The following is a 14,851-nucleotide window of genomic DNA, read 5'->3' as shown; positions in this document are numbered from 1 at the left end:
CCCCATCTCCCCATGACAACCTCCACCCAGCTTCAGCGGCAGGGCAAGATTCTGCGTCGGGCCTTCCACAGGCTGGACAGCTCCGACAGTGGCTACCTCTCCCCAGGCGAGTTCCGAGCGGCTCTGCGGCTGTGTGACGTACCCTTGGACCCGAAGGAGTACTACCATGTCTTGGCCGGGCTGGACCGAGACCTGGCAGGCCGGGTGGCCTATCGCCGGCTGATCCAGGACATATGCAAGAGAAGAACCTCTGGGACCAGAGTAAAGTAAAGAGTCATCATCATCCGTCATAATGACGTCATTTCCGGGTTGAAATTGTTTTTTCTGGTTGATGTGACGTCAGATTATACAACAAATTTAAGACGTATTTTCCTGGTCACTAAAAAGATGTCTAAATAACATCCTTTTACAATCGCCTTACAACCTGACCGTGATGTTACAAAATATGCCAGCTTGTCATTGCAACCAGATTTGCCTGCTGGGCAAATCAGCAGGGGCAATTTGCTTTGCATTAGGTTGTCAAAAGGACATACAAACAACATTTAGACATCAAATCAAATGTATTGGTCACATACACATGTTTAGCAGATGTTATTGCGGGTGTGGCGAAATGCTGTACATGACTGTATTTATTGAAGTGTCACTCCACAATAATACAACCCAGCTATCACATAACGTTTTGAGAAACACGTTTCTTAGAGCTTGGTGAAAGTGTGGTTGTCCTCTGGTTGTTTTGCATTCCCATTCTGGGAATGGTGCAGGATACCCAGCTAGCACATAACATTCTGAGAATTATGTTATAAATTAAGAAACCATGTTCTTCTGTGAGAATGCCAATACTTCAGCATAACGTTTTCTATAGGTATCCTCATTGTTCTATTTAAAATAATATTCTCAGGATGTTCAGAGAACTTTAAAAAACAACGTTCTTCTGTGGGATTTTCAGTACTTCAGCGTAACATTTTCTGCAAGTTTCTTCATGGTTCTATTTAATGTCATGTTCTCAGAACATTCAGAGAATGTTAAGAAACAATGTAGTTGCTAGGACTTTCTGGCGGTGGTCTGAGTGGAAGGGGAAAACTGAAAACTAGCTGTTATTGACAGAGAGGTTTGGAACTCTCGCTCTTAGTAGTCAATTAACTAATTTACCAATCTTTTCAAACACGTCTCACAGTAAAAGGGCATTGTCATAATTTTCATGATTTCCCAATATTATTCCAACGTCATAGTGTGAAAATATATACAGTGCCTTCTGAAAGTATTCACACTCCTTGACTTTTTCCACATTTTGTTGTGTTACAGTCTGAATTACATATGGATTAAATTGAGATTTTGTTTCACTAGTCTACACACAATACCCCATAATGTCAAAGTGGGATTTTGTTTGTAGATTATTCATTTTTTATATAAAACGTTTAAAGCTTAAATGTCATGAGGCAATCAATAAGTATTCAACCCCTTTGTTATGGCAAGCCTAAATAAGTTTAGGAGTAAAAATGTGCTTAACAACTCGCAAAATAAGTTGCATGGACTCATTCTGTGTTCCACAATAGTGGTTAACATAATTTTTTTATAACTACCCCATCGTTGTACCCCACACATACAATTATCTGTAAATGTCCCTCAATCGAGTAGTACATTTCAAGCACAGATTCAACCGCAAAGACCAGGGAGATTTTTCAACACCTCGCAAAGGGCACCGATTGGTAGTGTACAAATAAAAAAGCAGACACTAAATATCACTATGAGCATGGTGAAGTTATGAATTAGGATTTGGATAGTGTATCAACAGGCGTCCTTCCTAACTCAGTTTACAGAGAAGAAGGAAACTGCTCAGGGATTTCACCATGAGGCCAATAGTCACTTTAAAACAGTTACAGAGTTAAAAGGCGAAAATAGGAGAAAATTGAGGATGGATCAACAACATTGTAGTTACTCCAAAATGCTAACCTAAATGACAGTGTGAAAAGAAGGAAGCCTGTACAGAAAAAAAAAATCCAAAACATGCATCCTGTTTGCAATAAGGCACTAAAGTAAAACTGCAAAACTTGGCAAAGAAATACATTTTTCGTCCTGAATAGAAAGTGTTATGTTTGGTGCAAATCCAACACAACACATCACTAAGTACCACTCTTCATATTTTCAAGCATAGTGGTGGCTGCATCATGTTATGGGTAAGCTTGTCATCGGTATGCTTGTCATCAAGTAATAGGACTTTTTTTTTAAATAAAAATAAATGGAATAAAGCTAAGCACAGGCAAAATCCTAGAGGAAAACCTGGTTCAGTCTGCTTTCCAACAGACACTGGCAGACAAATTCATCTTTCAGCAGGACAATAACCTAAAACACAAGGCCAAATATACATTGGAATTGCTTACCAAGACGACGTTGAATGGTGTGGCCTAGTTACAGTTTTGACTTTAATCGGCTTGAAAATCTATGGCAAGACTTCAAAATGGCTGTCTAGCAATCATCAACAACCAACTTGACAGAGCTTGAAGAATTTTTGTGCAAATGAGCAAATATTGTACAATCCGTGTTCGCAAAGCACTTAGAGACTTACCTTGAAAGACTCACAGCTGTAATCACTGCCAAAGGTGATTCTAACATGTATTGACTTAGGGGTGCGAATAATTATGTAAATTAGATATTTCTGTATTACATTTTCAATACATTTCCAAACATTTCTAAAAACATGTTTTTAGACATGGCAGTTGATCTTTATCAAGGGATGTTATTCAATTGTTGAAATGCACCTGCAACAAGGATAGCTCAGATGTGCAAGTACCTTTTTTACATTTTAAAGATGAATAAAAAATAAAACACCTTGATTAGATAAGTATTCACCCCACTGAGTAAATACATGCTAGAAACACTTTTGGCAGTCATTAGAGGTATGAGTCTTCATGGATAAGTCTCTAACAGCTTTGTACACCTGGATTGTCCATTATTAAAATAAAAATATTCAAGCTCTGTCAAGGAGTTGGGCATCATGGCTGAACAGCAACTTTAAAGTCTTGCTATATATTTTCAAGCAGATTTAAGTCAAAACTGTAACTTGGCCGCTCAGGAATATTCATTGTCTTCTTGGTAAGCAACTATAGTGTAGGTTTCACCTTGTGTTGTAGGTTATTGTCCTGCTGAAATATGAATTCCTCTCCCAGTGTCTGGTGTAAAGCAGACTGATAAAGGTTTCCTCTAGAATTTTGCCTGAGCTTAGCTCTATCCCATTTATTTTTATCCTGAAAAACTCCCCAGTCATTTCATGATGCAGCCACCACCATGCTTGAAAATAAGGAGGCAGTTCCTCAGTGATGTGTTGTGTTGGATTTTCCCAAACGTAAGGCTTTGCATTTAGGCCAAAACATGTATTTTTTGCAGTATTTTGCAGTATTGGAATATTATTGGAATATTTTTATTCTGTATATTTGTATTATTTGTTTTACTCTGTCTTTAAGGTCATTATTGTGGAGTCACTACAATGTTGTTGATCTGTCCACAGTTTTCTCCCATCACAGTCATTGAACTCTGTAGCTGTTTTAAAATCAACATTGCCCTCATGGTGACATCCCTGAGTTTCCTTCCTGTCCTGCAGCTCAGTTCATAAGGACAAATGAATCTCATGTGTCTGTGTGGTTTAATACATCATCTACAGCATAACTATTATCTTGACCATTCTTAAAGAGATATTCAATGTCGGATTTATTATTTTTACCCGTCTACCAATCACTGACCCCTTTTATGAGGCTTTTCCCTGGTCTTTGTAGTTGAAACTGCTTCAAGTTCAATATTTGACTGAGGGACCTTACAGATAGATGTTGTATGTATGGGTGACAGAGGAAGCGGTAGTCCTTAAAAAATAATTTCAACCTCTATTATTTCACACAGAGTGTGTAGATCAATGACACAAAAAAAAATCACAATTCGATCTATATGAATCCCACTTTGTAACTCAACAATGTGAAAAAAGACTTACGATACCCATTGTATCTGTTTCACTGTTCAAAAATGAAAAAAACAATATCTATCTACTCCCCCCAGTCAGAAATATTTGGACAAATTCATTTGAAGTCTATTAAAGTAGTCAAAAGCTTAGTATTTGGTCCCATATTCATAATTTGTTCATGATTATCCATAAGTGTTCAGAAACATCTTCTATTCTTACTTACAATAAAAGTGATGCCAAAATGACACAATACATTATTCACCATTCAGTTCCTATTGGGAAAAACATTATCCAAAACACAATTAAAACAAACTTCAAATGGATCCAACAAGTTTGTAGAGTCAATCGTTTGATGTAGTCATTGCGTGCTAGGAATATGGGACCAAATACTTAACTTTTGACTGCTTTAATACACTATTAGTGAATTTTTCCAAATACAAATAATTCTTCAAATGAGGGCACTAGATACATAGTGTTTTCATTTTCAGCGGTTAAACAGATATGTATGACAAATACCCTCATATGAAACATTTGATCTCAAATTCAAAATGCTTGAGGAAAGAGCCAAATGTAAAAAAATAAATAATAATAATTGCTTCACTGTTCAAATAAATGAGGAGGGGAGTGTATATATTTCAGCCGGATCACCCGTGATACAAGTCAGTATTTGACATCCATCCATGTCTGAGGACAATTGGGAGATGACGTGGAAACCAGCCACAAGGGGCAACAGTGTTATCTTCAAGTAGGTTTCGATTTAGTTATGGCGTTGTATCTGCCTCTGATTCCAAAGGTTGCGAGTTTGAATCCAGTAATAGAAAGTTGTTTTTCATATTTTTTGTTTTAAGACTATCGCAAACCTTAACCCTTACCTTAACCATTCAGCGTTAATGCCTGAACTTAACACTAACCTTAACATTTTAGAGTTAATGCCTTAACTTATTCTTATACACTTTGAAATTTGACGTTTGGAACAACTTTGAAATTTGACGTTTGAGAAACATGAATGAACTTCTAATTCTGATGTGAGACTGTGAGAGCTAGAAGCTACATATATGAGTGAGAAAGTTAGACCAAAAAAATGCCAACCTCCCATGCAAGAATCTGCCTCTGATTCCGAAGGTTGCAAGTTTGAATCCAGCGATAGAAAGTCGTGTTTTATATTTTTGTTTTAAGCCTATCCCAAACCTAAACTCTTACTTGTTTCCCGAGTGGTGCAGCAGTCTAAGGAGCTGTCTCAGTGCTAGAGGCATCACTACAGATCACAACCGGCCATGATCGGGAGTCCCATAGGGCGACGCACAATTGGCCCAGCGCTGTCCGGGTTAGGGGAGGGTTTGGCCGGGGTAGGCCGTCATTGTAAATAAGAATTTGTTCCTAACTGACTTGCCTAGTTAAATAAAGGTTAAATAAAAATAATTTTAACGATTGAGACTGTGACATCTGGTAGATATACAGTACCAGTCAAAAGTTTGTACACACCTACTCATTCAAGGGTTTTTCTTTATTTTGACTATTTTCTACATTGTGGAATAATAGTGAAGACATCAAAACTTGTTGAGAGAATGCCAAGAGTGTGCAAAGCTGTCATCAAGGCAAAGAGTGGCTACTTTGAAGAATCTAAAATCTAAAATATATATGGATTTGTTTAACATTTTTTTGGTTATTATATAATTCCGTATCTGTTATTTCATAGTTTTGATGTTATTATTTTTATTCTACAATGTAGAAAATAGTACAAATAAAGAAAGACCCTTGACTGAGTAGGTGTATCCAAACTTTTGACTGGTACTGTACATGTGAGTGAGAAAGATATCAAATATCCCCCCACCCCCCCCAACAATGCTAACCTTCCCTGTTATTGTAATGGTGAGAGGTTAGCATGTCTTGGGGGTATGATATTTCTGCATCTGTAGCTTTCTCACTCATCATTATTCACGATTCATTCAGGACTATCCGTAATCATGGTCTAGAAGTGTTTAGAAACATATTCAATTCTTGTTCATGATAAAAGTGACTCCAAAATGACATAATACATTATTTTTACTATTCATTAGTATTCATCTGAAACACAACCAAAAAAATACAGCAATTGTTTGTGGTACCAAATATGAAACATTTGACTACTTTAATACACATGGAAATGAATTTGCCCCAATACTTTTGGTCCCCTAAAATGGGGGGACTATGTACATAATGTGCTATAATTTAACCTGATATGGATGAAGAAAATACTCTCAAATTAAAGCTGACTGTCTTTGTATCATTTCAAATCCAAAGTGCTTGAGTACAGAGCCAAAACAACAAATAATATGTCACTGTCCCAATGCTTTTAGTGCTCATATGTGCTTCAGTTTCAACATTCCTGTAAAGAGGGAACTCTGAAAGAGTGGATTGTGAAATTTCAGTGTGTGATATTAATACAAAAGATAAACATTCTCTAACCAGTGAGACATGCAAAGCTCACTCATTGAGAATCAGTTTACATAACAATAAATGTTTTTTGGGGGGATCCTTTGTTTCTGTGTTCAATTTATTATTATTCATGGTGAGTGCTGTTGCTAAATCTTACTCATCTGGCTGTAAAGGGAGTCTTTTTTTTCTCCACTAAACTCTGTTTTTAGAGCACGGATTTAAACCAATATTGGGGCTGTTGGGACCAAGTATTCTTTCAAAAGCCTTTTTCTTTTATCTTATTATCACTTTTCCATCTGCGTGGGCACTTTGTCTTTCTTCCCCTTTTGGTCAGTAGCTAGCGAGGCGATGAACGTTGTCCATTTATCCATCCTCTAGTCCACACAAGGACACCTGCAGACTCCTCACTCTCTTTACTTTAACTCGCACCCATGGGACACTCTGGCTAATTAGTGTGTGTGTGTGTGTGTGTGTGTGTGTGTGTGTGTGTGTGTGTGTGTGTGTGTGTGTGTGTGTGTGTGTGTGTGTGTGTGTGTGTGTGTGTGTGTGTGTGTGTGTGTGTGTGTGTGTGTGTGTGTGTGTGTGAAAGTGTACTTGTTGGTGGAAGCAGGAGAGGAGAATGGTAGCAGGGCTCCCTGACCTGGGCAGAAGAGGGGAGAGGGCCTGGGGGAGAGGGGCCTGGGGTGCCCAGCAAGCAGCTTTAGTCCTTCCCTTCTACAGAGAACACTTTGATTTCATGGGGGTGATTATTTTTCTTCCGAATCACTCAAGGATGAAGCCCAAGGAACCAGAGATTGTCCTCCCATTCAGGCCCACCACAATGGGGCAACCCTAGCAAAAACCACTATGAGTTTCTCACTTTCTTTTTTACCTCTCTTTTCTCACCGCTCTTTTGGAAATCGATGCCATACAACTTACTTAAAGAAAGAGTGAAGGGACAGGGGTTGGGGAGGAGATTAGTTGAGTTATTGAGAGACAAGGGAAGAGCATTTAAGGCACAAGCTGGACAAAATCAGCTCCCTACTGGTCTGAAGACATTTTATTTTCTATGTGAGGGAAAGTCAGAGGCCCTGCCACAATTGAGTTCTCAGAGTCTAGCTAAAAGTTTTTCCAAATTGAAATGGGTCCAAATATTTTTAAAGGAGGGAAAGAAGGCTGAAATGGTCTAAATTTAAATTGAAGGTTCAAAGATTTTTTTTAAAGAATGGCAATAGGGCTGAAAATGTACAAAATGTTAATGGAAGGGTTGAAATATACATATATTTTCATGATGGCATAAGACATGGGCCATGGTCGAGGCAAGAGCACTTTTTTAGTTGGCTTGCAAATCCAAGGTTGATTTTATCTCTCTGCTGATAAAATGGTTGGGCTAGAGCACTGTCCTCCTCCAATGTTGGATCAACAATGCACACCATGGCTCACTGACAATTGTATGCAAATGAAGGGCAACTTTTAAACCAAGGTGGCCCTCATCTTGTTCTCGGAACTGCAAACCTTAATCCGACCCACAATGATGAATAGTCTACCCTAATTTGCCTAAATAAATGGAAATTATGCAACTTGCCTATGCCGAAAGTGTGTGAGAACTCTCATATTTCATCTGTAATCCTTGAAAATCCCATCATGAAGAATCCCCAAATCATAATCTTAAAAAACATTTGCATTACTGGTGTTGTGGAACATTTTCACTTCATTGTCAGAATACATCAAGAGACCTCTTTATTTCTTACTGGCATGAAGAACTGATCTTTTCCCACCTAACAATATTTCACCCATTATAACCATGAATAACAGTGTTATAACCGTGTAGATACAGACATGGATTGATATTTGTGACAAAAGACTGTTGTTGGTAATTGAAAGCTCATTGATACACTTTAGCTTGGCTGAGGGAGCGAGGGGTGAATGGGACCTAACATGCAAGCTTGTTTAAGTTAGGGGCTTAAAGCATGGAGTTGCCCCCCTTCCCAGAAACCCCTGTTTCTCATGATGTTAACAGACAGAGATGAACCCTTCCCTAGAAGAATCTCCTCTTTGAGAGAGAATGTCGACAAATCGTGTTTGTCATTTGAATTATATTTAAATATAGCTGGAAGTGCCCCTAGAAACCATTGCTTCTCTCTATGTTGAAACAAGGAGATTAATCCTTTCCTTTAGCCCTCAACCCTCTCTGTGTGTGAGAGAGAGTGTCGCATATTCGTATTTGTTATAAGCAATCTATTTAAATATAGGTGGAGAAAACTAAGGAGAGTGCAACCTTGCATGATGGTAAAAGGCCAAGGGCCTCACCATATCATACAATGCCATGCAAATTGGCCACTTGGTGGAGCTATAACAATTTATTTAAAATGCAAACTTTGAAAGGTCATGCACCTCACCCCATCCGTGTGACATAGTCCTGAAATTTGGTACTCATTTCCCTCTCCTCACAGTCAACAAATGTCACACCCTGACCTTAGTATTCTTTGTTTTCTTTATTATTTTGGTTTGGTCAGGGTGTGACAAGGGTGGTTTGTTTAGTTTTTGTCTTGTCTAGGGGTTTTTGTACATCTATGGGGTTTCTCTTTGTCTAGGTAAATGTATGTCTATGGTTGCCTAGATTGGTTCTCAATTAGCGGCAGCTGTTTATCGTTGTCTCTGATTGGGAACCATATTTAGGTAGCCATATTCCTTGGTTTATCTGTGGGTTATTGTCTATGTGTAGTTGCCTGTGTCAGCACTTAGTTTATACAGCGGCACGTTTGATTTGGATAGTTTGTTAAGTGTTCTTCGTTTATTAAAAGGAAGTATGTATTCTCATCACGCTGCGCCTTGGTCTCCTCTATACGACGACCGTGACACCTCAAGGACCCATAATGTCCACCATGATGGATTTGTAGATGAAACTTTGTCTGTAGCATCTATGGACCAAGCTCTCTCAAGGCAATATTATATAGCACACATGCTAAGGGATATGAGTCTAGCTAATTTGTCAATTAAAGTATGGATCACTTTGGCCGCATGGTGACATTATTGGACAGGGAAAAACATTCATGCAGATTCATTGGCTTATTGCTGCCATATTGTTTGAGCAAGAGTGTTGTAAAATGTTGTTTGAAGATGTACATATAGATAGCAGCAGTGCCTTCAGAAAGTATTCACACCCCTGGACTTTTTCCACATTTTGTTGTGTTACAGCCTGACTTTCAAATAGTTTTTTCATGCCACTGATCTACACACTATACCACATATCAAATGGAATTATGTTTTTAGTCAAATTAAAAACTGAAATGTCTTGAGTCAACAATTATTCACTACAAGAGTCGATACAAGAGTCCTTCCTAACTCGGAGAGGAAGGAAACTCGGAGGGATTTCACCATGGGGCCAATGGTGATTTTAAACCAGTTACAGAGTTAAATGCCTGTGATAGGAGAAAACTGAGGATGGATAAAGAACATTGTAGTTACTCCACAATACTAACCTAGATTACAGAGCGAAAAGACGAAAGCCTGCACATAATACAAATATTCCAAAACATGCATCCTGTTTGCAATAAGTCACTAAATACTGCAAAAAAATGTGGCAAAGTAATTAACTTTTTGTCCTGACCACAAAACATTATGTTTGGGGCAAATCCAACACAACACATCACTGAGTACCAATACTCATGTTATGGGTATGCTTGTCGTTGGCAAGGACTAAGGATAAAAAGAAAAGGAATAGAGCTAAGCACAGGCAAAGTCCTAGTGGAAAACCTGGTTGAGTCTGCTTTCCAACAGAAACTGGGAGACAAATCCACTTTTCAGCAGTACAATAACCTAAAACACAAGCCCAAATACACACTGGATTTATTTACCAAGACAACGTTGAATGTTCCTGAGTGGCTGAGTTACAGTTTTGAATTGAATTGTCTTGAAAATCTATGGCAATCTATGGAAACAACCAACTTGACAGAGCTTGACGACTTTTTAAAAACAATAATGGGAAAATATTGTACTATCCAGGTTTGCAAAGGTCTTAGAGACTTACCCAGAAAGACTCACAGCTGTAATCACTGCAAAAATGATTCTAACATGCAATGATTTAGGGGGTTGAATACTTATCTAATCAAAATATATTAGTGTTTTATTTTCCATTCATTAAAAAAAACGTTTTTAATTTTTCTTCCACTTTACGTTACAAAGTATTTTGTGTAGATCATTGACAAAAAATACAATGAAATCCATTTTAATCCCACTTTGTAACACAACAAAATGTGGAAAAAATAAAGGGGTGTGAATACTTTCTGAAGGCACTGTACATACCAAATGTGGTGCTGACTGGTGAGTCAACATCATTAAAAATAGTCCAAAATATGCATATTGCATGATCTGTTTAATTTGGAGTTTGGATATTTGGCAAGCGTGATAAGGAGCACAGATTTAGCTCATTTTAGGGTGGTGTGTCAAATTTGTCCTGATGGTGGCACATTGGGCCCACAGCTTGAACCCCGGCATTGCTGCTTGCAGCTATATTTTGTTATTTGCGTTTTATTTAAATATAGGTGGAGAAAACTAGGGATGGATGGATGGTGCACTGTGAATCTGCACTGTTATTAATGGATCACCCAGGAAAGAAGCTTAATGTCAATCATGGTGTTGGAGTTCAACAGACCATTGCATAAAATGACACTTATTCCAATCGCCTATTCTGATGGATAATATGATCAGCTTGTTAATTTGTGTTTAACCAAGAAGAAGTGCACAATAACTTATTGACCCCATCTTAAAAAATGTGTAGCCCAAATCTGGCAGAAGTATATGATGGAGCTTGTGTATGACCTAATATGTTGTCATCAATATTTTCATAATCATATTTCATAATGTGCTATTATTTTACTCAATTATTTTAATATATACATATATATATATATGTATATATATATGTATATATATATATATATGCAACAGGAAATTTGAATTATTATGTGGATTATAATTAATGGAAATGTTGGTAGGGGTGATAGATTTGTGTAAGGAAAAATCAAGCCTGAAATTTAAAAGTGAAAATTACAAACTCAGCAGTGTTTTTAAATCTCACATACACTACAAATGTTTGTAATCCTGCAACAGGGTGGTCAGTTTTAGGTCTTACATCTGTACTTCACCCAGAAGGGTGCCAAAACATTAGTTCAGCAATGAGTTATAATGAATAATATGTATTTGGGAGTGTGACTTTCTTTCTTTTTTCAACTTTCAATAGCCATTAAAAATCTTCAATTCATAGAAAAGCAACCTCCAGCATGTTTATGCTGGTACATATGCTTTAATAAGTAAGAGGAGTAACTGATGAGGAAGAGGAAATAAACTGTCTGATGAGGAAGATGAGAGTAGCCTAACTGTCAACCTCAACATATAATTCATGTTTGAGTTAACAAGAGTTCATCCTTCACAGAAGAAGAGAAGTCCCAGTTTAGTGAGTTAGTTCAGTGTTTATTTAATTGTAAGTGTCCTAAGGTCCTATCGATACATGGCACCTGCCTATAGAGGTTAAAGAAAAGTGGACCACGGTTGCTTGTCAACAAGCATCTTACTGGCAATTAAATAGGCCACAATCCGTGTCCACTAACATTGCTATACGCTCCAAAAATGCTAGGATATTCTGGAACTTGCTAAATAACCTGTTAAGGACGTTATATATATTTCTTAATTCCATTATTTTACTTTTAGATTTGTATGTATTGTTGTGAATTATTATATGCTACTGCACTGTTGTAGCTTGTAACACAAGCATTTCGCTACACCCGCAATAAACACCTTCTAAATGTGTGCATGTGACCAATAAAATTTGATTTAATTTGATTAAAAACGGGTTGAATAAAAGCACCACACCCTTGGTTAGTTGAAAATAAGCTGTGAAAAAAAGTTAACTAGCCTATCCCTTTAAGAAATAAAAATATATATTTGTGTAGAAATGGGCAGAGCTCTTCTGTAATAAATGATTTAGAAGAATGAACAATTAGCCCTATTCATAATCAATAGACCAACGCTATTATACCATCAGGTTTTTAGGAAGGTTTTCACCAATTGATGAACAATGTACGTTATAACACCACAAGAAAACAACAAACTGTGGGAAATAAACATTTACTTTTCTTTAAAAAAAAAGATGTATTGTACAGTATACAATATCCACAATCTTTAAGTATTTATTATGAACACATATATAAATAAAGACAACACAAAATGCTAACCGGATTCTATTTACAACGCATGTTGCGTACTGTGCAAACTGAACGCATTCGCGTGCGGGTGGCCGTTGAAAAAGTTGAAGTAGTGATGGTCAAGTCCTTGCACTGGTGACAGGTAGCCACCATGGTGCTGTTGCGTCGGTGCGGAAAGCGGCACCGTTGGGTACGAGATGGTCGGGCTGCGCGCCGTGCTGTGCCAAGAGAAGTGTCCGGGTGGGCTCTGCTGAAACACGGAGTCGTTGGGGCTGTGACTCTGGAGTGACTCCGGGGAGGAGTGCAACTGGCACAGATAATCTGCCTGGTCTGGAAACGCGCCCAGGGAGCCGAACACCGGCTCGGTGGCGACCCGGGACTTGGACTGAAGAAAGGCCAGGATCCTTGCGTACTTGATGTCTTTGGTCTCAACCCTCTCCTCCGTGGTCAGGTAGTGCACCAGGTTCTTCATGCACTCGTGGTAGCCGTAGTGGAAGTAGTTGGCGAACTCCCCCAGTAGCTCACCTAAAAGGAATGGGAAGAAGGTGACGATTAGAAAACACACAAAAACTCCAATATTCTTTACATTCAAATGTGAGCATATATTTACGATATAGACTACAGTGATGATGATTGATATTACAACGATAAATATGTCAACGAGACAGCCGGAATGGAGTCAAGGAAGGTGGAACAGGATACGGATGCGCTCTGGGTGAGAGCCCCGGGTCTGTGCGCTTTGGAGCGGACAGGAAAACGCACCCTTTTCTCTGCCTCGGGGGAAGTCTGCAGAGTGGAGCGCTCGTAGATACTGAACTGTCATCTCCAGAATCTCGGCCTTCTCCAGCTTTCCAGAGTTCTATCATCAGAAAAAAAGATATTAGAAAAATAATATTGCGTCGTTTAAATACACAAAATCAAACAGATGGCAGACATTATGCAGGCTACGCTATTTGTCACGCATAGCAAGGATGCAATAATAAGACATATATTTAGCAAATATAAAACGTTGAATAAGATAATTTAGGCGATTGTTTATGAATTGGGAATAAGATTATTTAATTGTACAACTGCATGCTACCTGTTTCGCGCGCGCCATTGGCACGGTTTTCCCCAGTTCGTTTAGGCAGCGGTTGATGCGATCTCGTCTTCTTTTTTCTATTACTTTATGGGAGATGGGAGTTCTCTGTTGAAAAATAACAACGCAAATGATTAGACAAACAAACATAATCAACAGTAGGCCATGTCTAAAGTGTATAGCTCTAGAAACCTAGAACAAAAAGCTGATTGATACTAGAATGAAGACGAAACTACTTGGAAAATTAAACGGCAAAGAGACGTTGCCTTGCCTTGCCTAGCCACCTTGGTGCGCTTTGGTGCACTAGAGCGCAACAGCGCTACTGAGCATCACATGGGCCAAGGCAGGTGCCAAAGCTCAAACACAACCATGGAGTATGGCACTAATGTGCTTAGAACCGTCAATTATACTATTGCAGTGACAACTTCAGCCACTTTTCTTCTTTAAAATAATTATTTACATTTTTTGTCGTTTTTGCTAACTCAAATGTGTACTATATTGGTTACGTTTTCGCTAAAGTGCGCAAAAGCATAGTAGGCTATCAGATCAATTTCCATGGAACCAAATTTCGCCTTTGACTACACATATACATAATGATGGTACATTATGAGTACCAAAGTAAAATATTGTAATAAATATTAAAATAACGACTAGAAAAGGCCACGGTTTCCGAGTAGGTTTCCATCCCAGAGCGCAGAAGGGGAGCGCCTACCTTGCGATCCTTCATCTTGGATGCCATCCTTTAGCAAAGTGCCGATAAAGTTCTAATTCAAAATAGTAATGCCGTGAGGCAGTTTGGATGTGTTCCTTAGCTTGTAGACTAGGTAGACTGAGAGGTGAGCTGAAAAGCTGCCCCTTATAAAGCGATCATCCGAGGGACTCCAGCATTCATGGTCTAAATTATTCCGTAGGATTAAAGAGCAAGCTTCTAGTAAATGTGTGCATTTAGGATCAGTTAAAGAACAAGTAAAAAGTCTGAAGCCATCGGCTAGCAGGGGGGCAGACTTGCTTTGTTCATCCACGTGGCTGTTCAAAAGACATGCACGTGATTGCTTTTAGAATATTATTTGCATAGTAACAACCCAGGCGGGAAATGTGAATTGAGCGTTGGGTTCGCCTGATCCGACCAGGCGCAATGCGCGCACTGAAAACAAAGCCGCCGAAAAAAGACCCCTCTTTTTTCCAACTCGCGTTTCTCACACGATCGCCTGTTTACAAATCCCAGCAAGC

General features: G+C 38.5%; 2 protein-coding genes across 2 annotated transcripts in view; one reads left to right on the top strand and one right to left on the bottom strand.

The window, feature by feature from the left end:
- Positions 1–2,124, top strand: part of LOC139419645 (EF-hand calcium-binding domain-containing protein 6) — a 73,061-nt gene extending 70,937 nt beyond the window's left edge. Inside the window, exon 18 of the mRNA XM_071169630.1 lies at positions 31–2,124. Within this exon, the coding sequence (XP_071025731.1) occupies positions 31–270 (240 nt within the window). The 3' untranslated portion in view covers positions 271–2,124. The remainder of the gene's footprint in view (positions 1–30) is intronic.
- A 10,459-nt stretch (positions 2,125–12,583) lies between these two features.
- Positions 12,584–14,360, bottom strand: LOC139419644 (helt bHLH transcription factor). Its single transcript, XM_071169629.1, has 4 exons — positions 14,334–14,360; positions 13,625–13,729; positions 13,306–13,402; positions 12,584–13,068 (listed from the first exon to the last, which is right to left on the bottom strand). Exons 1-4 carry the CDS (start codon positions 14,358–14,360, stop codon positions 12,584–12,586), a joined length of 714 nt encoding a protein of 237 aa, XP_071025730.1.
- Positions 14,361–14,851: the final 491 nt, after the last annotated feature.

The sequence above is a fragment of the Oncorhynchus clarkii genome, chromosome 10 (genome assembly GCF_045791955.1).
Source record: "Oncorhynchus clarkii lewisi isolate Uvic-CL-2024 chromosome 10, UVic_Ocla_1.0, whole genome shotgun sequence".
NCBI lineage: Eukaryota > Metazoa > Chordata > Actinopteri > Salmoniformes > Salmonidae > Oncorhynchus > Oncorhynchus clarkii.
This window is presented reverse-complemented; position numbering and strand designations above follow the sequence as displayed.